This window comes from Rhinoderma darwinii, chromosome 1 (assembly GCF_050947455.1).
Source record: "Rhinoderma darwinii isolate aRhiDar2 chromosome 1, aRhiDar2.hap1, whole genome shotgun sequence".
Taxonomy (NCBI): domain Eukaryota; kingdom Metazoa; phylum Chordata; class Amphibia; order Anura; family Rhinodermatidae; genus Rhinoderma; species Rhinoderma darwinii.
In genome coordinates this window covers 496,552,139-496,577,525 of record NC_134687.1, presented here as the reverse complement: position 1 = coordinate 496,577,525, position 25,387 = coordinate 496,552,139, and the positions used below count along the sequence as shown (strand labels likewise).

Genomic DNA, 25,387 nt, shown 5'->3' with positions numbered 1-25,387 from the left:
CACTACACCAACTTTTTAGCTCCAAAATTTTGGTGCCATGTGGCGCATTTTAAGTCGCACCGCTGCTAGGTCACACCACCTTGTCTGACGAGGCACAAAAAGTGGCTAAAACTGTTAATAAATAAGTGAACCACGTAACTCGCTGAGCTACGCTGTATCCGTAGGTCCCATAGAACTGAATAGTAGTTACGGAAACAGCGTAGCTCACATGCAACGCTGCTTCCTTAACTGCCATTTACCACTATAGGACTTACGGAAACAGTGTAGCTCAGCGAGTTACGCTGTTTTCGTAACTCCAGACCATAAAGTCAGGAGGTGGCCGGGAGGCAGCAAGAGCAAAAGGTAGAATGGAGTTTAGGGGGCCCCGTTCTAGAGATAGGTGCAGGTCCCAGAGGTGGGACCCGCATTTATCTGACATTTACAACATATCCTTTGGATATGTCATAAATGTCTCTAGTGGGAAAATCCCTTTAATGATTATGTTTGAAGGATAGTTTATATGCATAATTCTTGGGTGGCTGAGGAGAAACAACAGTAGGGTAGCTAGTGGAAGGATAATAGGGCATGTTCCCCAGTTGCTGGGTGCTAGGCGGGGGTGCGACAAAGCTACTCTGCCTCGGCCAGGATATTTAGATACATGGTTAGGGCAGGGATCGGAATCTTTGCCCCAGGTTAATGAAAGTCATTGATAACAGGTAAGATGGGTCCATGGATTAAATGCAAATCACCAAATCTATACCCTACCAGTAGCAGGAAAAATTAAATCCCGTAAATATACGGGAAGGTGTTCGTGGGCAATAGAAGTGAATGGGTCTGTAATTATGGTCCGTAATTACAGAGGAATTCTACGGTCGTGTGCATGGTGCCTTAGCCTGTGGATGCATTACACTGGACTAATCGGAGGGGTATACCATTGTACTGTGACAGGGGCCTACTAGACTGGTATTAGAAAGGTATGTGAGCAGAATTTATAACACATGTAAAAATGAAACCTGTCTGATTTCCGATTCTAAAAATAAATAAAAACTGGGCAATCCCTTTAAGAAGGAGGCTAAAGAGTAAATCTCCTTATAACAAGCTTCAGAACAGTCTAGACTCTGAAAACATAGAAGAAATTAGCTCCACACTTATTGAAGAACTAAAGTCAATTTATTCATTCCATGCTCAATGTAACATACATCAGATGGTTATTTTTTTTAGACAAAAGCTCAAGTATTGGTGCGGACATTTCGAGAATGCATATCATCTGACAGGACAGCTTGAGACTACTCTGAGTGTCCTCAGCCTGGAGGCCATCCCAGCTGACGTCCTCCAAGAACATGCAGGTGAACGTGGTACACAGACTGGCCACCATCTGGTCCTTCGTTTACAACCATACGGAAGCCATTCGTCAGGCCCAGATCAGCAGCACATTTTTTGCCAACGATTATCAGATGTCCTAGGAGCTGAAAGGAGACCAAAAAGAAAATTGGTTAATTCAGCTAGACAGTATTAGATCGCTGGTACAATATACTGCAATACGAACGTATTGCAGTATATCGTTATTTTTACAGGCTTCTGTTAAGCCACAGGCAGGGCTTAACAGAGGCAGACTGAAGGCAGTCCTGGGGGCCTTCATTAGGCCCCTGGGCTGCCATAACAATCATCAACACACCCCGATCTCTCTGCAGGGGGGGGGGGGTGAGCTGTCGGAGGGGGCCGCCTCCCCTCTTTTCAATGCTTCAGATGCTGCGGTTGCAATTGACCGCAGCATTTGAGGGGTTAAAAAGCCAGGAACAGCGCAATCGCTGCTCCCGGCTGTTAGTCCCGGGTGTCCGCTGTAAAATACAGGCAATACCCGCAGCATAAGGGGTGCGCTCAGTGCGCTCCAAACATCACCCCCCGCACCTGGACGTAATAGCACGTCTGGGTGCGTGAAGGGGTTAAACGCTATGTACACCTTTGAAGGTTTTCTTTTTTTTCTTTTTTATTAAATCAATGTGTTTTTTTTTTTACTTTTACAATACAGCCTCTATGGATCCTGTATACATTGAAGCTGTATCGTTCTCTCTCAGCCGATTCTGGCAATTCAGCTTGCACCAGGCCCCCTGGCAACTGCACTATTTTGACCTGTATCCACGTCCTCAGGACACAGCCGTGTGTGGGAGGCACTATGGCGGCATTATACCGTGTGTGGGAGGCAGTATGGCGGCATTATACCGTGTGTGGGAGGCAGTATGGCGGCATTATACCGTGTGTGGGAGGCACTACGGCGGCAGTATACCGTGTGTGGGAGGCACTATGGCGGCATTATACCGTGTGTGTGTGTGTGTGTGTGTGTGTGTGGGAGGCACTATGGCGGCATTTTACCGTTTGTGTGTGGAAGGTACTATGGCAGCATTATACCGTGTGTGGGAGGCACTATGGGGCATTATACCGTGTGTGTTGAGGCACTATGGGGGCATTATACCGTATGTGTTGAGGCACTATGGGGGCATTATACCGTATGTGTTGAGGCACTATGGGGGCATTATATCGTGTGTGTTGAGGCACTATGGGGGCATTATACCGTGTGTGTTGAGGCACTATGGGGGCATTATACCGTGTGTGTTGAGGCACTATGGGGGCATTATACCGTGTGTGTTGAGGCACTATGGGGGCATTATACCGTGTGTGGGAGGCACTATACCGTGTGTGGGAGGCACTATGGGGGCATTATACCGTGTGTGTTGAGGCACTATGGGGGATTTATACCGTGTGTGTTGAGGCACTATGGGGGCATTATACCGTGTGTGGGAGGCACTATACCGTGTGTGGGAGGCACTATGGGGGCATTATACCGTGTGTGGGGAGGCACTATACCGTGTGTGTTGAGGCACTATGGGGGCATTATACCGTGTGTGGGAGGCACTATACCGTGTGTGGGAGGCACTATGGGGGCATTATACCGTGTGTGGGGAGGCACTATGGAGGCATTATACAGTGTGGGGAGGCACTATGGGGGCATTATACCGTGTGTGTTGAGGCACTATGGGGGCATTATACCGTGTGTGGGAGGCACTATACCATGTGTGGGAGGCACTATGGGGGCATTATACCGTGTGTGGGGAGGCACTATGGAGGCATTATACAGTGTGGGGAGGCACTATGGAGGCATTATACAGTGTGGGGAGGCACTAGGGGGCATTATACCGTGTGGGGAGGCACTATTACGTGTGGGGAGGCCCTATGGGGGCATTATACCGTGTGTGGGAGGCACTATAGAGGCATTATACCGTGTGGGGAGGCACTATGGAGGCATTATACCGTGTGGGGAGGCACTATGGAGGCATTATACCGTGTGGGGAGGCACCATGGAGGCATTACAGTGTTGGGAGGACCTATGGAGGCATTATACTGTGTGGGGAGGCACTATGGAGGCATTATACTGTGTGGGGAGGCACTATGGGGGCATTATACGGTGTGTGTCACAATGGGAGTATTTTACTACATCTTGCAGGAAGGGGGTGCACTCATATCATCTTTGCACTGCGCCCACCAATGTGCTAAATGGCCCTGGCTCCAGTTGTACCCTCCCATCCAAAGAGACTTCGGATGTAGAGAGATGCTCCTGCACACGGGACAGTACAGTTACCGTGGCAACAATAAGATGCCCGGGAAGCATCATGCCAATTCTAATTATAAGGACCCGTGCAAGATACTCACTGGGCAGTACAACTGGAGCGACACTAAAGATAAAGAATCCCTGTTATTTGGAGTCATGATGCACAAGTAAATACAGATTCAAAAGCTGAACTGAAGGTTCAGCTCTGCTACATCTGCACGTCCAGAAATCCCTATTTGTTAAACATACAGAGAATAGACTTGATTTGGACTTGACTTTTGTAACAAACATTTATCTTGGTCTAATAAATCTCATTTCCTCTTTATAACAGATACACAGTATAATTTATACTGAAGTCTCAAAGTTAAAAACAAACGGTCTTCCCAGCTGTGAGTTTCCGTTCTGCTCCATGAAAGTGAATTTGTCCTCCTGCTATCTCTCCGGCTTGAGGCAATGTATCCTCAATGGGCTGAAGGAGACGGGTTATTAATCAATATCACAACAAGCTTTCACTTACAGCTTCATCAGAAGGATCCGCTTCTGAAACACGGCTAATGGCCTTCTTAGGCACCACTAGGAAATGTGTTGGCGCTTGTGGAGAGATATCATGGAAAGCGATACACTACAAAAGAAGAAAAGCAAGATACATTTAATAATGATAATAAACCCGAGGCGCCCAGAGCTCCAAGACAGGCATAGAACACTTTGTATGTACTTAGAGCAAGCACCGCACTGCAGGAAACGCACTTGTATGGCCTATTTCATATTACGTTTCGGATTGATGTTTAGCATATACAGCGGGAAAGCTCACGACGTACATGCTACAGTGTCCATAAGGCGCCATTAACCCGACGCAGGGCCAACAGAGCATCCTTGGATGGACTGTGACTTCAGGAGTTCCCCCCAGGGCAGAGAGGCCCCAAAACTCTGTCCAGAGACTCCTGCATTATAAAGCTTCTCCAGGGCCAGAGTCCCAGGGGACCCCCAGGGTTTTAAACACCTGACATCACTGTCCATATATGGACAATTACTTCAGGAGCTTTCCTGGGCACTGAGCTTTAGGTAGTGCTATGACCAGGGTGTACGGGCGACATATCTCACTGTATTCCTATACAGTGGGATACATTGCAGCCTTCCATCAGAGGTATATGTCAGGAGTCCTCAGACATATACCTCTGACAAAGAAACGGAGGCCCTTAGGAAAGAGGCTCAAGTCTGGTAAAGGTTAGACCATAAAAAGTCTTGTCTGCAAAATCCGACCTGCAAACTAAGTCCGTGGTGGTCGGTCCGGTGCACATGGCCAACTGGAGCTTTGCAGAGGAGGGACTGTCCCGTCCATATGGTGAATACTATGCAAGGATTGGGTCTTCAAAGAATTGTTAGTAGGAAAAAGAATTGGGAAGAAATTTCTATGTAGGAAGGCTGTGAGTTATACAGATTCTTGGTACATTGCAAGAATAGAACTTTGCTCTGTAAATGTTTTACACCAAGGAACAAGGTTAGGAAACATTGGACTTTGAATGTGTCCACCACGGTATTCACAGAATGTAGAGAGGGAGTGCACGCGGATGTCTAAAATGTAACCAAAATGCAAGGGTCCTACAAAAAAACTGCAGCAAAGTACAATGCAGGTGAATAGGACAACGCTGCGATACAGCCGCTACAAAAATAACAGTGTGTGCAAGTACCAAGCAGACTAAGGCTGGATTCACACGAGCATGTTCGGTCCGTAATGGACGGAACGTATTTCGGCCGCAAGTCCCGGACCGAACACACTGCAGGGAGCCGGGCTCCTAGCATCATAGTTATGTACGATGCTAGGAGTCCCTGCCTCGCTGCCGGACAACTGTCCCGTACTGTAATCATGTTTTCAGTACGGGACAGTAGTTCCATGGAGAGGCAGGGACTCCTAGCGTCGTACATAACTATGATGCTAGGAGCTCGGCTCCCTGCAGTGTGTTCGGTCCGGGACTTGCGGCCGAAATACGTTCCGTCCTTTACGGACCGAACATGCTCGTGTGAACCCAGCCTGAAAGTGACGTGAAGAATGAAGAGGCTGTGGCATGAGCAATGCAGGCTCTTCAAACAGTTTAACGGCGGAGGTGAGAAAAGTCAGACCCCCACCAATCTAATATTGATGGCCTATCCTAAGGATAACCCCTTTACCTGTACAGAAAAATTAAAAAAAAGTCTGTGTTAAACAAGCGTTTTTGCCACACTTTCTGATGTGCTTAAGGGCAGTTATAAATTGCCTCATAAACGGAAAGCAAATGCTGCAGATTTTCAGTGCGGAAAATCCACAGAGAATTACAGTCCCGGACATGTGGATGAGATTTAAAGGTTATGTACACCTTTGAAATCGTTTTTTTTTAATGCAAATTTCTACTAGTGTGTTTGGTGCAACTTTCTAAATACTTTTTGTTAAAAATTATTTTTACTTTTTGAGATACAGCTGCTTTGTAGCCTGTACACAGAGCAGCTGTATCTTGCGCTCAGTCCTGAACTCCAGCGGCACTGACAGGATCAGTGACAGCGGGTCCGATCCACCTGTTATCGATCACATCGAAGTTATGAACTTAGACGTGATCGGTAACAGCTTGATACTTTGTGTCAGACACACAGGAACCACTTTGACTGAACCCGTCAGTCCCAGTAACCAAACTCATACAGGTTTCCACGCTAGACACAGCTGCAGGACACAAAGCAGCTGTATCTCAAAAAGTAAAAATTATTTTTAATAAAAATTAGAAAGTTGCACCAAACACACTGATAGACATTTTTATTAAAAGGGTTATGTGGGGACCAAAAAGCATTAGTAGAACTTGCTGAGTACACTTGCTAATATACGTTCCGGTCCCCCGTCGCACTGATTGAGATTTTCATAGATTTTTATAGCACTGCTGGTGGACCGGAAGTCTAGTTGCACAGCCTTCTTTGATGACGATACTACTCATCATGTGACCAGCCTCTTTGTACTCTATGTAATCGCTGTACTACTTCTACTGCTTGTACATAGAGTACAACAGGGCCGGTTACATGGTGAAGAGTCGTGTCGTCATCAAAGAAGGCTGTGCAACTAGACTTCCGGTCCCCCGGCAGCGCTATTAAAATCTATGAAAATCTCATAATAAGTGTGACGAGGGACCAGAATATATATTAGCGGGTGTACTCACATACTGCAGAAAGTACACTGCTAATACTTTTTGGTCCCCACATAACCCCTTTAAATAAAAAAAAAATTAAAAAATGTCAAAGCCTTTAAACAAATCTCATCCACACGCTGCTGAACATATTCTGCATGGGAATCAAAGAATGCTTAATTTGTTCTGTATGTTCACTGTGGATTTCACTCCTTTTAATGCATAAGTGTTGTAAGACGTGATCACTAACAAGGCGGGAATGCTGTGACTACTGGGAACGTAGGTGGAGCTGGTCAACTACTGGGAGGTTTGGGGGGGAAAGGAACACCTGTTGTGGCTACTGAAGAGGTAGCTGCTGTGCCTTTTGAGTAAGTGGGGAGGGGGGGGTGGAATGGGACACAATATTAAGGGGTAAGTCACACTCTGCCTTCCCTTAATGACCATATGGCAAAACTGCAAGTAAATACATGTAGTTTTTATAGCAACCTTTGTAAATCTGGGACAAGAAATGCATGTATTTACATGAGATTTTGCCACATTGTGGCAATAGTGCGACTCTTTCAACCACGATTACTTTCTACTAGAGGAAGGGGGGCAGTTTGAACTGTTAGGTTGGGGAGGTTAGGGTTATACGTAGTTACGCTTAAAGCCAGACTTGCACATCCTTGTTTGCAGTGAGGACCGGGCCTTACAGCGTGTTATTTCTGGCTCCTAACTTTTCGAAATGGCACCTAGATCTTGCTGAGATTTCTCCAGGCCTCTAATAAGGAATTGAGAGATAATAGAGGGGATGCCCTGCCCCTTCCTTTTCTATCCAGGGCAGAGTATGCTCAAAGTGGCTACAAAAAGCATCAATCTCAAACGGCCCATTGATTTCAATGAGTACTGTCTAATAAAGTGTTCCATAACCTGTGGTTCTCTAGGTGTTGCGAAACTACAACTCCCATCATGCCCTGACACCTGCCCGGCTGTCAGGCCATGCTGGGAGTTGTAGATTTGCAACAGCTGGAGAGCCACAAGTTGGGGAACACCGGTCTAATGCTTTATGGCGCTGCTGAGGAAATGATCACTTGCAGCTGGGATCCCCCACAGTCCACAGGTGATCACTGGGGGTCCCAGTAGAGATGCAAGAAGCGATCAGTTTATTCTCAGGGGATTCTTTTAGCTAAAAGGGACTGTTCAAAGTGGATGAATGTGTCAACCATAACTTAGTCGACCAGTCAATTCCCATAATTGCATTCAGTTCCGTTACAGCCAATATTAGCTAAACACAGAATAAAGGAACATTGAAACTGTGTGATCCTTTTTTTGCTAGAATGCTCAGAATAAAGGGGTTCTCAGGGACTTTAACATGATCATCAATATTTAATTAGTGGGGTCCAACCTCACCAACTAACACAACGAATGGGCTGCGTTCCTTTCATTGTTTACACAGGCATCGCGGCTCATTCATACTAATGGATGTGCCTGGTACTGCAGCTCTTCCTATTTAAGTGAACAGGGCTCTGTTGCAATTCCCCGCATAATAGGTCGCTGGGAGCGTCGCTATGCAGGGATTGAGCCAAAAGGATATCCCAGAGGTCGGCCCCCCACCGATCATGGTCTTATGGCATACCACTAGTATATTAAATAACATTATAACATGGAAATATTCCTTCAAGAGGCTGTCACCAGATTATAAGTGTCCTGTCTCCTACATAATCTGATCGCGCTGTAATGTAAATAACAGTATTTTTTATTTTGAAAAACAATCATTTTTGAGCAAGTTATGAGCAATTTTAGATTTATGCTAATTAGTTTCTTAATAGACAACTGGGTGTGTTTTTACTTTTGACCAAGTGGGCGTTGTATAGAGGAGTGTATGAGGCTGACCTATCAGTGACTAATCATCGTCATACACTTCTCTCCATTCTGTAAAGTTTCTGTGGGACTTACACAGCACAGCGTGATCTCGCAAGATCACGCTGTGCTGTCACATACACCCACAGTAACTTTACCGAAGTGTCTTGAGAGTGAATAGGCATCCCCTCCAGCCAGGATGCGGTCTATTCACAATCCCGACACTTCGGTAAAGTTACTGTGGGAGAATGTGACAGCACAGCGTGATCTCACGAGATCACGCTGTTCTGAGTACAAATGGACATGAATGGAGAGAAGTGCATGACGCTGATTGGTCAGCCTCATACACTCCTCTTCACAACGCCCAGTTGGTCAAAAGTAAAAACACACCCAGTTGTCCATTGAGAAACTCATTAGCATAAATCTAAACTAGCTCATAACTTGCTCAAAAATGATCGTTTTTCAAAATAAAAACCACTGTTGTAATCTACATTACAGCGCCGATCATATTATGTAGGATAGGGCACTTATAATCTGGTGACAGAGTCTCTTTATAACGACGTCCCCCAAATCTACTGTAAATGGTGGATTTACTGACAGGCTTCAAAGCCTCCGATAACATGAAGGGTCACGAAATCTTCCGGCAGGGTCAGATTTTAAACATTGGCAGCTTTCATGGGGACTGTAAGCAGATCCCCAGTGACAGGTGCTGGATGTCATCATTCAGAAGATTGTATTTAAAAATAATCAACTGGACATTTGTCAAAACCTGGCCAATCCAGAAATGTGGTTACCGTATATACCACAGGGTGACCATAGGCAGGGCACATACATTTACTTAATACGGCATCAAAAAAATACCATTCACACAACAAATGGGGTTTTGGGGCACCCTGGCAGTTTTACCACAACCCTCCATCAACTGCAATGAGAAAAACTGTTAAGGAAAGTCACGTTATAAAATATATATATTAAAAAGAAGAGAAAAAAGGCAATTTTCATGAATATTTTTTGGGGAAGTTCTTCTTAAGTTGGTAGCAGCACAGAATTTTGCATCCTCATACATCAATACTAACAAAATATTGCCACTGTGAGGGTATGTTCACACGGCAGCGTCCGTTACGGCTGAAATTACGGTGCTGTTTTCAGGAGAAAACAGCACCGTAATTTCAGCCGTAATGGCATGTGCAGGCGTCTTTCGCTGCGTCCATTACGGACGTAAATGGAGCTGTTTTTCCATGGAGTCCATGGAAAACGGCTCCAATTACGTCTGAAGAAGTGACAGGCACTTCTTCGACGCGGGCGTCTTTTCTACGCGCTGCCTTTTGCCAGCGGCGCGTAAAAAAAAAATGACCGTCGGCACAGAACATCGTAAAGCCCATTCAAATGAATGGGCAGATGTTTGCCGACACTTTTGAGCCGCATTTTCGGACGTAATTCGGGGCTAAAACGCCCGAATTACGTCCGTAAATAGTGTGTGTGAACCCAGCCTGACTGTACACTGATCAGCCATATCATTAAAACCACTGACAGGCGAAGTGAAAATCATTGATTATCTCGTGACAATAACGCCTTTTACTGGTGGGATAAATGATGCAGCGAGTGATCAGTCAGTTCCCTATGTATGTATGTATGTATGTATGTATGTATGTATATTTTACTTCAATAAGGAGGAGCACATGAGCAGCTGTCAGACACCTTTGATGTTCAAGCGCTCCAGTCTCTCCTCACAATACGCTGCCAGCCCCTCCTCTCTGAGTGACTCTAGCGGTCTCCTGATTGGACGCTAGAGCTGTCACTCAGAGCAAAGAGTGGCATTTGCTACCGCAGGCAGCGCATCACACATCAGGCACGGTAACGCTGCTCTCCACCTCATATATACAAGTCATCAGTTTTGAAGGCTCAGAACTGCTGACAGATTCCCTGGAAGTCTACAGTCAGGAGGAGGAGGACGACAGCGCAGAAGACGTCTAGATGCCTCAATGCATTCCACTAAGCTCTGGACCAGTAGCTCAGAGTGACTGTAACCCCTGAAGTCACAACATTTTGAAGTTGGTCCGATAAATGTGATTGGTCAGATGATCAATTCATTAGCATAGATTACTGGCATCATAAACGATCAGGCTCATCCACAGGCAGTTCTACAAACCAGTCTACTACATGCCCTCTCAGCATCCACACATCCCAGGCTGAGCACGTGTAACGGTCAAGTCTCCAATCCCCCCAGGATTTCTCATACACACGGCTGCACCGCCACGTACTTGTTCATCCTCATAGAAGATGTTGGCCGGGATTTCCTTACGGATTATTTTCCCGAACAGGGTGTCACCACCGGGACGGGCTGCCAGGGCTTTGCTGATTTCATCCGCCATAGCTGCAGCCCGGATGACTGACAGAACATGGGGGCGTGGTTTATGGGGTTATAGTCTGTTCGCAAACAGACGACTTGTCGGCGCCAGCCGTTGTCGTCATTAGAAACGCATTTGGCGGCCATTTTTAATTCGGGAAAAACTGGACTACAATACGTACTAACGTCATGTGTTTCCCAGTTCAAAAATGCCGTCCGAGAAGTAGCGTACGCGACGCCAGGGGGCGTGTACATCAGGTTGTGCTGTGATTGATCAGAAGGGAAGGAGACCTGGGGTTGGCATGGATGGCAAGATGAAGGTGAGTGCTGTACTCCAGGGGGGTCAGTGTACTGGTGGACAGCAGGTTTTTGGGGATCATGCCTGTCCTGTTATTTCACTTCTGTTCTCCCAGCAGGCACCAAGATAAACTGGGCACAAAAGCACCACCATATAAAATGATACACAGTAAGGCCTTATTCACACAAACGTGTCAGTTTTGCGCACATAAAAACGCAGCGTTTTTCCTGCGATGCAGTTCCGTGTGACATCAGTGTATGGTGCGTGTCAGCGGTTTTTACACGCGTATGTCATCCATATGTCATGCGTTTTTTTACGTCCGCAAAATAAACTGAAGGAGGTGGTTTTCTTTTTCTCATCGTTTCTTTAGCGACTGTTGCGTGAATCACGCACAGCACACGGCATGTCCGTTCTTGCTGCAGTTCCGCCTCTAACCTCCCATTGAAATCAATGGGAGGCAGAAAAGGCGTTCTTTGCCTCTTGTGCCCAATGGTGGATGAAAAATGTGGCAAGAAATTGCAGACAGGTAAAAATTCCTGAAGGAATTCTGACGTATGTTTACTCCGTGTGAACAGGGTCTTACAGTTCCAACACACTACTATGTGGCTGTGTAGGGGGGGGGGGTTTCAATTACCTGTAGAGATGTGTGTGGTTGGGCATATATCAGGGCTGTCTATATCATTTGCTTTATTTTACCGGTGGACATCCAGCTTGTTACCTTGGATTTGGTCTTTTAATAATATCTATACAAATTTTTGGCCAAAACGATCATACATGCTAATTTCTGTAATTTTTAGGTTCTGAAGCTTTTCAAATCCCTGCACAGAACAAGACGACATGTGTTCCAAAATGATTTGCGGGCGTTAGAAGGTGAGAATTCCTTATTATTCTGCTATAATATATTCACTGTGGTGGTTTCCATAGTAGAGGCTGTTGTGCCAGGGCCATAATATAGAGGAGGGGACAAATGGGTTCATTGGGCTCAGCACTCCCATAAAGTATCCGGTACGGTCAGTCCTGTTCACTGCATCATAGGTTGGGATCCCAACATCACCCGTTCCTCTCCACCGTGGATAGTGCTCTTGTGTGCGGTCTAGTGGGATTATCTACTCCATGCAAGGGTTATTGTTTGGTAAAACCGCTCATTGTGGGATCTTCCCTTTATTCAGCTCACCTCATGGGGCCCACAATTTTCCAGTTCACTTTTACACATCTGACTTGGGATTTTAGTTATAAAGGGTTTGTCTCACAGCGGCTTTTTATTTTATCTTACAAATTTACAGAACTTACCTGTGTATTTATTGAAAAGTTACTGACTCTGCCCTGTTCACTCCTCCGCTCTTCCCTGAGGTGGCTCCTCCATCCTTCCTTTATGTGACTCCTACGTGGATGGGCATTAAATCCGTCCCTATGTGTGCCAGGCAGAGGAGACCAGTGAGACCACATGGGTCAGTAATAGAAGGGGGGGGGGGAGGGGGGTCTGTGGTGAGAACATATAAATCCTTCGCATACTCATTGAGTTTATAGATTTGCTGTTATTTTTTTTTAGCTGCCAGACAGAAAATCAATGAAGAATTCCGGAAAAATCTAAGTGAAAATGCTCCTGAAAAGGTATCGGAGGTAAGCACCTATTCACACATAAAGCCTATCCCTGTATGTTGACATCAATAAGACTTTGCCGATGGCGTATTTTCAAATATATTATTGTACGGACAGGAAGTAAATAAAGGTACTCTGAAGGGCGCATTGTTCTCATTTGTATTTCCGTATCCTTTCTATAGTCTTCTGCTTTTGATCTTCTGAGGTTCTTTCTCGGCACACTTCCGATCAAGAATAGAACTTTTAGAAATCCCTGTGCTTGCTGCAGAAACAACCCAATTCAGATGAATGAAACTGATTTTCAGTCGTGGAAATTTCTCCACCACATCTGGTAAAACAACGGAACCCTTGCGCAATGGAGACAAACGGGAACCATTTGCACCAAATCCTAAAATCAATGGTGATGCAAACTGAAACCTATGGTTTCAGTCAGCGTTCCATTCTGACAGAAATCTCAGATGGAATGGCTGAACGGAACCCTGACACAGATGTGAACGAAGCCTAAGATGGCCCTTGTTATTACACTTAACCCCTTCCCTCTTTTTGGCCACTTGACCTTCCTGACGGAGCCTCATTTTTAAATTCTGACATGTCTCATTTTATGTGGTAATAACTTCAAAATGTTTTTACCTATCCAAGCGATTGAGATTGTTTTCTCGTGACACATTGGACTTTATGTTACTGGCAAAATTTGCTCGATACATTCAGTATTTAATCGTGAAAAACACCAAAATTTAGAGAAAAATTGCAAAAATCAGTATTTTTCTCAATTTAAATGTATCTGCTTGTAAGACAGATAGTAATACCATCCCCCATATGTCTACTTTACATTGGCATCGTTTTTTGAACATCCTTTTCAAAGCGATTCTGAGATTGTTTTCTCGTGACACATTGGACTTTATGATAGTGGAAAAATTTGGTCGATAAATTAAATATTTATCAGTGAAAAACTCCAAAATTTTGTGAAAAATTGCAAAAATTAGCATTTTTCTAAATGTAAATGTATCTGCTTGTAAGACAGGCAGTTATACCACACAAAATTGTTGCTAATTAACATCACCCATATGTCTACTTTAGATTGGCATCGTTTTTTGAACGTCCTTTTATTTTTCTATGACATCACAAGGCTTAGAACTTTAGCAGAAATTTCTCACATGTTCAAGAATATTTCAAAAGGCTATTTTTACAGGGGCCAGGTCAATTGTGAAGTGGCTTTGAGGGCCTTATATACTAGAAACGCCCAATAAGTCACCCCATTTTAAAAACATCACCCCTCAAAGTATTCAAAACAGCATTTCGAAAGTTTCTTAACCCTTTAGACGTTTCACAGAAATTAAAGCAAAGTGGAGGTGAAATGTATAAATTTCATTTTTTTAATTTTATTTATTATTATTTATTTATTTTTGCAGAAATTCATTTTCAATCCATCATTTTTGTAACACAGAAAGTATTACTAGAGAAATGCAACTCCATATTTATTGCCCAGGTTCTGCAGTTTATAGAAATATCCCAATTGTGACCCTAGTGCGGTAATGGACTGAAGCACCGGCCTCAGAAGCAAGGAGCACCTAGTGGATTTTGGTGCCTTCTTTTTATTAGGATATATTTTAGGCACCATGTCAGGTTTGAAGGGCTCTTGCGGTGCCAAAACAGTGCAAATTCCCCATTTGGGAAGCTACACCCCTCAAGGAAATTATCTAGGTGTATAGTGAGCATTTTGACCCCACAGGTTTATTGCAGAAATTATTTTAAGTAGGCCGTGAAAATTAAAATCTACATTTTTCAAAGAAAATGTAGGTTTACTGCCTGAAATGAACGATTAAAATAAATTTTAATTGATAATCATTAAAATGGGCTCTTAAAGCCAAATATAACAGGCTCAATCATAAGGTCAGCAGCAGAGACACGGCCTAAAAGGCAATAGGTAGTTTTAACCCCTAGACCAGTCTCTCCTATTATATTATATTCGCTGAGCCACAATAATTGAATGATAGTTGCGCTGTACCACGCTACACCATGCGCTACACCGCGCTAGTCCGGCTCTTTAAAGAGGCTCTGTCACCAGATTTTGCAACCCCTATCTGCTATTGCAGCAGATCGGCGCTGCAATGTAGATTACAGTAACGTTTTTATTTTAAAAAAACGAGCATTTTTGGCCAAGTTATGACCATTTTTGTAGTTATGCAAATGAGGCTTGCAAAAGTCCAAATGGGTGTGTTTAAAAGTAAAAGTCCAAGTGGGCGTGTATTAGGTGCGTACATCGGGGCGTTTTTAATACTTTTACTAGCTGGGCGTTGTGTATAGAAGTATCATCCACTTCTCTTCAGAACGCCCAGCTTCTGGCAGTGCAGATCTGTGACGTCACTCACAGGTCCTGCATCGTCTGACACGATGCAGGACCTGTGAGTGACGTCACAGCGTGATCTCTCGAGAACACGGCTGTCTCTGCACTGCCAGAAGCTGGGCGTTCTAAAGAGAAGTGGATGATACTTCTCATCAGAACGCCCAGCTAGTAAAAGTATTAAAAACGCCCCGATGTACGCACATAATACACGCCCAGTTGGACTTTTACTTTTAAACACACCCACTTGGACTTTTGCAAGCCTCATTTGCATAACTACAAAAATGGTCATAACTTGGCCAAAAATGCTTGTTTTTTAAAAATAAAAACGTTACTGTAATCTACATTGCAGCGCCGATCTGCTGCAATAGCAGATAGGGGCTGCAAAATCTGGTGACAGAGCCTCTTTAAGCCAAGTATAGTGATATGGTCAGCAATCGAGATCAAGACCTCCGGTGATAAGTAGCATGCACCTTGTTGCAAAATTGCTGACCCACATTCACTCAATGTTTCTTGTGCTATATCGCGCTAATCCTACGTGTTTCTGCACCACCAGTGTTTGTGCGGCATCATCAGGGATTATTAGTATTACAAATTGTTGTTCCACATAATTGCCGGATCGCACAGTTGTGTGCTTAATAAACCTCCCGGCCTGTGTACGACCAAGGTGTAATAGTCGCATACGAGCCGGCGAGGTGCCGGTCTTTTAAACGGCTTTAGCCCTCCTCCTGCAGTGACATGCCCACGGCCCACCGCCAATCCAGATACGACACGTCACTAATGACCTGTCAGGACTGCGGCGCGCCTCCCTGTATCGGCAGCCAATCAGGTGTAGTCAAGACGCCCAGCGTCCCTAGTAACATTGGAGATCTGAGAAGCGGATCTAATAATCAATATGGGGATACAATACTGAAACATAAGAGGCAATCCTAGCGCAGAACATCACTGTGCTCACGGACCAGCACTCTATACAATACTATTCTTTCTTGACCAGAGTATTGCATATACACCATTTATGTTGTTGACACAGTGTTAGCGTCAAATTGTGCTCAAGAACAAATTTAAGCAGAGAGACAACAAATTCACTATGAGCTGCAAATTGTGTTCCTTTCCCACTCAGAAAGTGTTGAATTGCAAGACATCCCTGATCGTGCGGGATCGAACTATACAGTGCCTCAATATCCAGGGAGGCCAATAGTACGTCTTGATCACATCTAATGCCATCCAACTTTCTAAGAGCATCCATGGTGTCCCTAATGTATGACGGGAGTGACACCACGAATGGTCTCAGAATCCTGTCTATATACAAGCTGGCATTTTGCGATAGACTGTTGATACCAGACACAATTGGTCTACCCTTTAGTGGATCTGTCCCTTTATGGATTTTCGGCAAACTATAAAAAGGTGGCAATTTGGGGAAATTCAGTTAACATAAAGGTCATCTCCTTTTCACTAATAAGGTCCAGAGTTCTTGCAGGACCTAAAATGCCCTTCAGTTGATTTTTAAAGATGACAGTGGGATCCGACTGTAACACCCTGTAACACTGTTTGTCATGTAGTATTCCATGACACATTCCCTTGTATTTGATCCGGTCCATGACCACGATATTCCCACCTTTATCAGATGGTTTGATAATAATCGTGTCATCATTCTCCAGAGATCTTAATCCTGCCATTTCCTCCCTGGTTGTATTGAACTGACCACATCTAGAATCATCTAGCAGACGGAGTTGGTCCTCCACTACCTTGACAAACACATCAATCGGGGTGTTATCATTAAGAGGCGCAAATTTAGTGGATGGAACCCTTAGATCCGTAAACGGCCCTCTTCCTCCAATGCTACTGGGGAATTTTAGAAGCTGATCCTGACATAGGGAAGTTGGTAGGACATTCTCCCCTGATCACTTTTAGGAGGGGGAGGAATGTGAAGGATCATGTAGTACATAGCCCTATGGGTGGACAGGATTCCCCTACCACTTGGCTGAATAGTAATCTAAAGGGGAGCTACAGATGTGGATCCTGTAAGGCGTGCGTTTCCATTCAGTGTAGCAATAGGTTCAAAAGTACCACCACGGGAAGAATATTCGAGAACAGAACCTATATTAATTGTCGAACAAAGGGCATTGTATACTTGATCACATGTGTATGCGAGAAACAGTATATTGGTAAAACCATCAGAGAGTTCAGGAGGAGGATCCGAGATCATATAGGGGATTGTAGAAGGAAGGAGGATACCCCGATATCTCGTCATGTATGGGAATTTCATAATGGGGACAGTTCTTGTCTCAGATTCCAAGGTATTGAACATATGAGACCTACAATGAGAGGTGGGGATATGAATAAAATTATCCTTCAAAAAGAGGCGCAGTGGATTTTTCGGCTGCGCACCACTACTCCCCTGGGCCTTAATGAACAGATCTCGTATGCATGTTTTCTGTGACAATTTTAGGGTCCTTCATCAATGTAATATCGGACAAATTGATTGATCCTTGAATCAGATTTTTCATCCTATGTATCAATGGAGGAACCCCTAGTTCGTAGACTCATGTACGTCAAGTGATTTGATTATGATCCATATATGTATAGGCTGTGATAAATTCGAGTAATATACCCTTGTTCATTTAATTCCTGAATGGGGGCCATTGTTATAGATGTAACATTAGGAGGATGCATGTCTAATTGTGTCTACCCACCACAGTAAAGAGGCATAAATAGTGCAATAAGTTGTGTGGCTGAGCTGGTTGCCACGACAACCAGATACCAACACTATGTTCAATGGTGTATATTTATTATTCCGTTGAAGAATTTAATAACACTCTATATAGTGTTAGGCCTTAAGCACAGCGATATTCTATGCAGTGATTGCCTCTAATTTAAATTTATGTGGGCGGTCATATATTTTGAGGAGCATACTCATAATCATCTTAATCTCTGATGGAGATTGAACATTAGTAGGGTGTATACCCAATTGAGCCTGCCCCCCATAGTAACTCAATTCCCTGGTCAATTGACATCTGTAGTGAAGTATGTATGTAGCTGTACTGGCTGCTATGACAACCAGACGCTAACACTGTCAACAACGTAAAGGGTGTATATGCAATACTCTGGTCAAGAAAGAATAGTATTGTATAGAGTGCTGGTCCGTGAGCACAGTGATGTTCTGCGCTAGGATTGCCTCTTATGTTTCAGTATTGTATCCCCATATTGATTATTAGATCCGCTTCTCGGATCTCCAATGTTACTAGGGACGCTGGGCGTCTTGACTACACCTGATTGGCTGCCGATACAGGGAGGCGCGCCGCAGTCCTGACAGGTCATTAGTGACGTGTCGTATCTGGATTGGCGGTGGGCCGTGGGCATGTCACTGCAGGAGGAGGGCTAAAGCCGTTTAAAAGACCGGCACCTCGCCGGCTCGTATGCGACTATTACACCTTGGTCGTGCACAGGCCGGGAGGTTTATTAAGCACACAACTGTGCGATCCGGCAATTATGTGGAACAACAATTTGTAATACTAATAATCCCTGATGATGCCGCACAAACACTGGTGGTGCAGAAACACGTAGGATTAGCGCGATATAGCACAAGAAACATTGAGTGAATGTGGGTCAGCAATTTTGCAACAAGGTGCATGCTACTTATCACCGGAGGTCTTGATCTCGATTGCTGACCATATCACTATACTTGGCTTAAAGAGCCGGACTAGCGCGGTGTAGCGCATGGTGTAGCGTGGTACAGCGCAACGATCATTCAATTATTGTGGCTCAGCGAATATAATATAATAGGAGAGACTGGTCTAGGGGTTAAAACTACCTATTGCCTTTTAGGCCGTGTCTCTGCTGCTGACCTTATGATTGAGCCTGTTATATTTGGCTTTAAGAGCCCATTTTAATGATTATCAATTAAAATTTATTTTAATCGTTCATTTCAGGCAGTAAACTTATAATTTAACAGAACGAAAACAAGTCTATCAAGTTGGTACTATTTTATATTAAAATGTAGGTTTAGCTTATTTTTTCTCATTTCCACAAGGACTAAAGGAGAAAAAGCACTGCAAAATTTGTGAAGGGAGGGAGGGAGAGCCATTTAGCTTTTGGAGCTTGGATTTTGCTTGGTAGTAGTTTTGTTTGGAATTTTACTGGTATTTCAATTTATAATGTGGGGGTACATGTAAGCTGGGCAGAGTACATCAGGGGCATAGGCAGCTGGTATAATAATGGGGTAAAAAACAAACAATAAAACGATCCATAGATTTGTGTTACGCTGTGACACAATCCTTTTTGCGCAGGCCGGTGTCGCACTGATATATGGCGTCCTTTCTTATCCCCCTTTAGGTCCACACTCCGCACCTTTGCAGTTTGGGGAATTTTGCTGGGAAAGTGTTGTCCTGGTATAATATGTTTGGGCCCTCCATTTCCTGGTTCCCTAATTTTAGGGCCTTGATAAATCGCCTCTTGAAACAGAAGAAATGTTCCCCTCGGGCCGGCACAACTGCATTTTTTTTTTCCTGACTTTATTGGAGCCTTTTAACTAATTACATTTTTTCATAGACGTTGTGGTATGAGGGCTGTGTTTTTTTTGCGGGATGAGCTGAAGTTTTTGGTACAGTTTTGTGGTACATGCGACTTTTGATCAATTTTCATCCTATTTTGTGGGAGGCCAGAGGACCAAAAAACTGCAATTCTGGCATAGTTTTTTTAGGGTTTTTTTTTATACAGCGTTCACCATGCGTTATAAATTACATGTTAACTTTATTCTGCGGGTCAGTACAATTCAGGTGATACCTAATTTATAGCACTTTTTTATGTTTTACAACGTTTTGCACAATAAAATTACTTTTGTAAAAAGAATGTATTTTTTCTGTCGCCAAGTTGTGAGAACCATAACTTTTTAATTTTTTTGTCGTTGGAGCTGTATAAGGGCTTGTTTTTTGCGAGACAAGCTATAGTTTTTATAGGTACCATTTTTGGATACGTGCGACTTTTTTGATCACTTTTTATTCCAATATTTGTAGGGCAAAGTGACCAAAAAACAGACATTTTTGTGTTTACTGTTTTTTTTTATGCTGTTCACCACGTGGAATAAATAACATAATATTTTTATAGTTCAGGCCATTACGGTTGCGGCGATACCAAATATGTATTTTCTTTTCAATAATAAAGGAAAAGGGCGATTTTGTATTTTATTTTATTACTTGAAACTTTCATTATGTTTTTAAAGCTTTTTTTTCTCACCAGGAGACTTGAAGGCCCAACTGTCTGATTTTATTTTTCTCATACATTGCACTACCTACGTAGTGCAATGTATTAGATCTGTCATTCATTCACTGACATCAAGCCGATTAGGCTTCTCCTCCCGGCAGGGCCTAATCGGCTTCTGTAATGGCAGAGCAGGAGGCCATTGTTAGGTGTCCTGTTGCCGTTGCAGCAGTCGGCAGCCCTGCGATTGCAGAGCAGAGCTGCCGATCTGCTGCCAACCACTAAGATGCAGCGAGGGGTTAAAGGCCATGCTCACATTCATTTATTTTTATTTTTTTAGGTGCATTGTTTGCATTGCATGTAAACAAAAAAAAAAAAACAATGACCGTTTCTACCATTTTAGCTTTATGGAACCTGAAAGATTGCAATACAATCCAAGCTGAACAATGCGGTTCCCTGCTTATTCTGTCAGACCGCTCCCTGAGGGGCTCAGTCTGTAGCCCCTTCTCTCTTGTTTCCGGAATGCTAATCTAAGATCAAATCCTATTTAATTTTTTTTTTGGGCTTGACCTTAGATTAGCCTTCAGGAGAGGAACACCAAAATGAAAAATGTATAAATGGGAAATGTATCTTTCATTTGCCTCCTGTAACCAGTATAAAAGGGATCAATTATGTTGGTAAACTAGGGATTGGAGCAGCCAGAGAAATGTCTGTGCGGCGGGACCGCGCAGTTTGAGAAGCACTGCCCTACAAGACAGACATAAGGTTGTCATTCATATACCGGGCATCAATATACCCAGAGCATGTGATAGCGATCCATTGATCGATCCTTTTAAAAATGTACCTTTGGTCAAAAACGGAAAATTCAGCCTTTACCCAGAATTTTATTTGCCTTAACAACACTGTCTTTTATGCCACAAATGAAGCCCAAGCTGACCATGACAATGTGGCAATAGAATAGCTTTATCATATACCACCCAGGAGTTTGCTGTTAGTGTCTTCTCTATGGACTGCCAAGTGATTCATGACCTGCTTAGTCGTCACATTGTCAGGACAGCACATCCCTTGTTCTGCTGCTCCGATGGAGCAGAACAACGGAACATGCCGACGCAGGTGTGATCTAAGCCTTACACTTAGTGTGCTCATACCACAGTAAAGTATGTTAGAAAATAGTCCACTAAATATTTAATGCTTTTAGTAACTTTTTTTTAATTTTTTTTAAAGCTTCTAAAAATTGGACATGATGTTGAACTTCTGCTCAGGACAACTGTTATCCAAGGTGTCCACACTGAGTCTAATAAAATAGGTAAGAGCGTCTTTGCCATTCTATGGTATAAGGCCGCCTTCACACATTCATCTGTATTTTGAAGCCGTAATCCGTAATCTTTCCATTATACATCCTCCGTATTTGGTATCCAGTCCTGGTTTTGACTTCAAAATTATGACCAAAAGCTTAAATATGTGAAGACGTCTCAAGGCTGGGTTCACACATCACGCATTTACATTTGATAAAACACACTACTTTTCCTATTCCCCGTTCCTTTATTCATATGTCGTTAATTGGTGGTGTACACCTAGTGTGAATTGCTCCAACATTATATATAAAATTGTACGAGGGTAATACCTATCAAAATATATCATGATAAAATTGACCCAACTTGCTAGACATTTTAGACACCTTTCTCTTCCTTATTCCACCTCTTTTCTGGAGTACTGTACACCAGTACTTAGCGCCAAAAGAATGGCTCCCACCTTTTTTGGGGCGCTATTTTACTTTGTAAATTTTCCCCAATGTTTTTAAATTTGCATTACATCTAACAGAACTGAAAATTGATTTTCCAGCCCAAAAAATATCTAACTTCTATTTGATTTTATATTTTGTTTTAGTTCTGCAGCCAAGAGAAGAGATCCTTCTAGACAATATGCCTTACCTTGATGCGCCACATAAATGACTACCTCTAAGGGATTTTAACCGTTTTATCACCAGTATTTAGGCTTTTTGTTTGGCCTTTATTCTTATGGGGGAGACCTTGTTTCATACAAGCACAAATTGTAAATTTGATTTAGTGGGGGAAAAAAACCTTTAGGGTTTATTCACACGGTGCAGTTTTTGAAGCTACAACCAGGAGTGAACTCAAAAATAGGAGCAGTAGAATCTTTCTTATATATCCCCCCCCCCCCTTTCCCCTTTATGATCCACTCCTGATTGTGGCTTTAAAAATGGGTTAAATAAAACTGTATTGTGTGAATTAGCCTTATTTGCTTTTATGTCCATGTACTACTCGTGCTAGGAATAACACTCTTTTATTTTTTTTAACAACCAGGAACATTCTGTAAATTGTTGTATTGTGAATAAAATGTTTTGCTTCAGATCTGCTTTAATTTTGTAGCATTCTCCTTTCTGTTCTATTATGTCATCATGAAAAATCATACTTGATCTTATGTACATACACCAGTTAAAGGGGCTCTCTGCTGAGGACAATCACTTTTTGTTATAAGGGACTCCAGAAAATAAGTCAATCACAGGGTGTTCCCCTGATGGGGCCCCCAGCGATCAGCTGTACTCTATGGGGGAACCTGTCAGCAAGTGTTCAGTTCTCCAACAGCGCCACCACAGGAGAAACAAAGTATTATATGATGACAATTGAAATCAAAGGTCTATCTGTGTTAGGCCTCATGCACACGACCGTTGCCGTTTATTCGGCTGCAAACTACGGATCCTAGTGAATGTGTTTGGTTCCATAATGTCTCAGAGTTGCTTCCGCAACCACTCCGTATATATTATGGCCGTGTTTCTGTGTGTCATCCGTATTTCCATTACGCACTCATAGGAGCGTGACGTGATCTGATTTCCCATCAACCTATCCGCAAAATGCAGATGGCACATGGATGGCTCTCACGGACTGTCCGTAATTTTTGTAGATCCATAGACTTGAATAGAGGCACGGGTCCGACATAATGGACGGTGATAGTACATGTTCTAATATATGCAGAATGCAACAACGGTTTCGCAAAAAACACTGATGTGTGCGTAGCCTCACACTTCATGGGTCCCTGTGCTATCTGCAAAAAATGTGGATAGCCCGCTGAAGAAAAATTCTGTCGTGTGTATGAGCCCTAAAGCATGGGCAGAGCAAGAGATACTATGAAGCTCTCCGCTCCAGCTAATTGGTGAAGGTCTGGATTTAGGTACTCCCCACTATCAACTGAGAGTTCACTAATAGGGCATTTTGAAAATGACAACCACCTTAAAGGGAACCTGTCACTGACCGTAATGACAGACATCTGACGTCAGCAGGCTGTCACTTATTTGTGAATTTCAGGACAGAAATTTTACGCAGCGTGTGGATGAGATTTGTTGAATCTCACCCATTTTGCTGCTACATATTTTTTGGCCGCAATTCCAGACGGAAAATAGCAGGAATTCTACTACATGTGAACAAGCCGTAATAGGGCGCGAGCTTCTAATCAGCAGCTGAAGGGCGGGGGAGCATCAGCTCATGAAAGCAATGAACTCCTTCCTGACAGCACTCGCATTGCACTGCAACTAAAAATTTCCCAAAAAGTTCCCAAATATCAAAGCATATTCACAAGCGATAGTCTGCTGGCATCAGCCTGTTTGTCACTACTTAATTCTGCCCTAAGACCCCATGCACACGACTGTAGATTTTATCCGTAGTTACGGATAAATAAAATATTATTTTTATATTTTGGACCGTGCTCGCATGCTTTATAATGGGAGCACGGCCTCCAAATGCAGGTGACCGTAGCCGTCCGTGCTCGTAATCAAGGATCGTGATAATGGGCACGGTCATGTGCATAGAGGCCTAAGAGAGAATCATAAAGTCGCTGGAGGGTTCCCTCTAAGGCCTTCACATTTTTTCAGCGTTTTGAAGCGCTTGTAGAAAAATGCCATTTTGGTGACGTGTTTTCGATATTCCACTATAGGATTTAAAGTAACATCTGGCCGCAGCGTTTTTGAACTAAATAAAAATCTACCAATGAAAAATGCAGCAAAACGCTGGTTTGTGAATCAAGTCTTAGGGAAAATAATGAAACAAATTTCTCTCTTATCCAGCAATTAGTCTTGATATTTTCACGATCATAGCAGTGGTCATTAGGGGCATACATAGAAGTGAATAGGATGATCACAGATCCTCCTCTCCCTGCTTGCCCCCTCCTCTGCTCCAACACACAGGCTGTAGCAGAAGATGCAAATCTATGCAGCTCCCACTTCAGCCCACTGTACCGCAGCCTGGATTACAGCTAGGCCGGCGAGCTTGGTTTTGCTTGAAAGCCATTTGGAGTCTGATACGTCCTTGGCTACTAAACTCCTTCGATGAGCGGATAAATGCGATACAGCCACATCCATGGCAGGGAAAGGGTTAATTGGCCAGCATCACCTTTAGAATCCAAGAAACTATTACTTTTGAGGCTGAATTACCCCTAGTGATAATAAATAGGTATTGTATGTATTTGTTTTATGTTGACATCTAAGATTTTTGCTGTGAAGGGCAGCATTTAACCACAAGGTGGCACATAAAACACATAAAAGAGAAAACCGCTGTCAAGCAATTTTTAAATGGACTCTGTCACCAATTTGTCAATTCCCTATCTCCTAACTAATCTAATAGGCGCTTTGCTGCTAATAACTACAGTGTGATTTTGTTTTTGTTTTTTTTAAAAAACACTTATTATTTGCAAAGTTATGAGCGTTTTCTAAATATGTAAATGAGCCTTTATTAGACAAGTGGAAGGTAACCGCAGCGATTCTCCCGAGGTGGAGCTACCTCACAGACGCTGTCCTATCAGCATCAAGCTGCTTCACACCGTGTAAGAGACTGAGGCTGGAGGGAAGGGGGATCACTTCAAACAGCCATATCTCCAGCTGCGGACCACCTAGAACAGCAGTTCTAGTGGCATATGAAAGAGGAGATTCTAATCTTTCATATGACACCAGCAGTTCTAGCTGTGACACAACCGGAGATATCGCCAGTTGAAAACAGTCAGGAATGGAAGCTGTATACTATACGATCACGTTTTG

The 25,387-nt window shown here is 43.4% G+C and overlaps 2 protein-coding genes across 2 annotated transcripts; one reads left to right on the top strand and one right to left on the bottom strand.

Moving 5' to 3' along the window:
- Positions 1-1,127: 1,127 nt before the first annotated feature.
- On the bottom strand, positions 1,128-10,995 carry HINT1 (histidine triad nucleotide binding protein 1). The gene is made up of 3 exons (XM_075835753.1): positions 10,824-10,995; positions 4,101-4,205; positions 1,128-1,445 (listed from the first exon to the last, which is right to left on the bottom strand). The coding sequence occupies exons 1-3, from the start codon at positions 10,932-10,934 to the stop codon at positions 1,281-1,283; spliced, it is 381 nt and encodes a 126-aa protein (XP_075691868.1). The 5' UTR covers positions 10,935-10,995; the 3' UTR covers positions 1,128-1,280.
- LYRM7 (LYR motif containing 7) lies at positions 10,728-22,725 on the top strand. The gene is made up of 5 exons (XM_075835766.1): positions 10,728-11,229; positions 12,005-12,077; positions 12,757-12,827; positions 21,568-21,649; positions 22,231-22,725. The coding sequence occupies exons 1-5, from the start codon at positions 11,212-11,214 to the stop codon at positions 22,293-22,295; spliced, it is 309 nt and encodes a 102-aa protein (XP_075691881.1). The 5' UTR covers positions 10,728-11,211; the 3' UTR covers positions 22,296-22,725.
- The last annotated feature ends 2,662 nt before the right edge of the window (positions 22,726-25,387 follow it).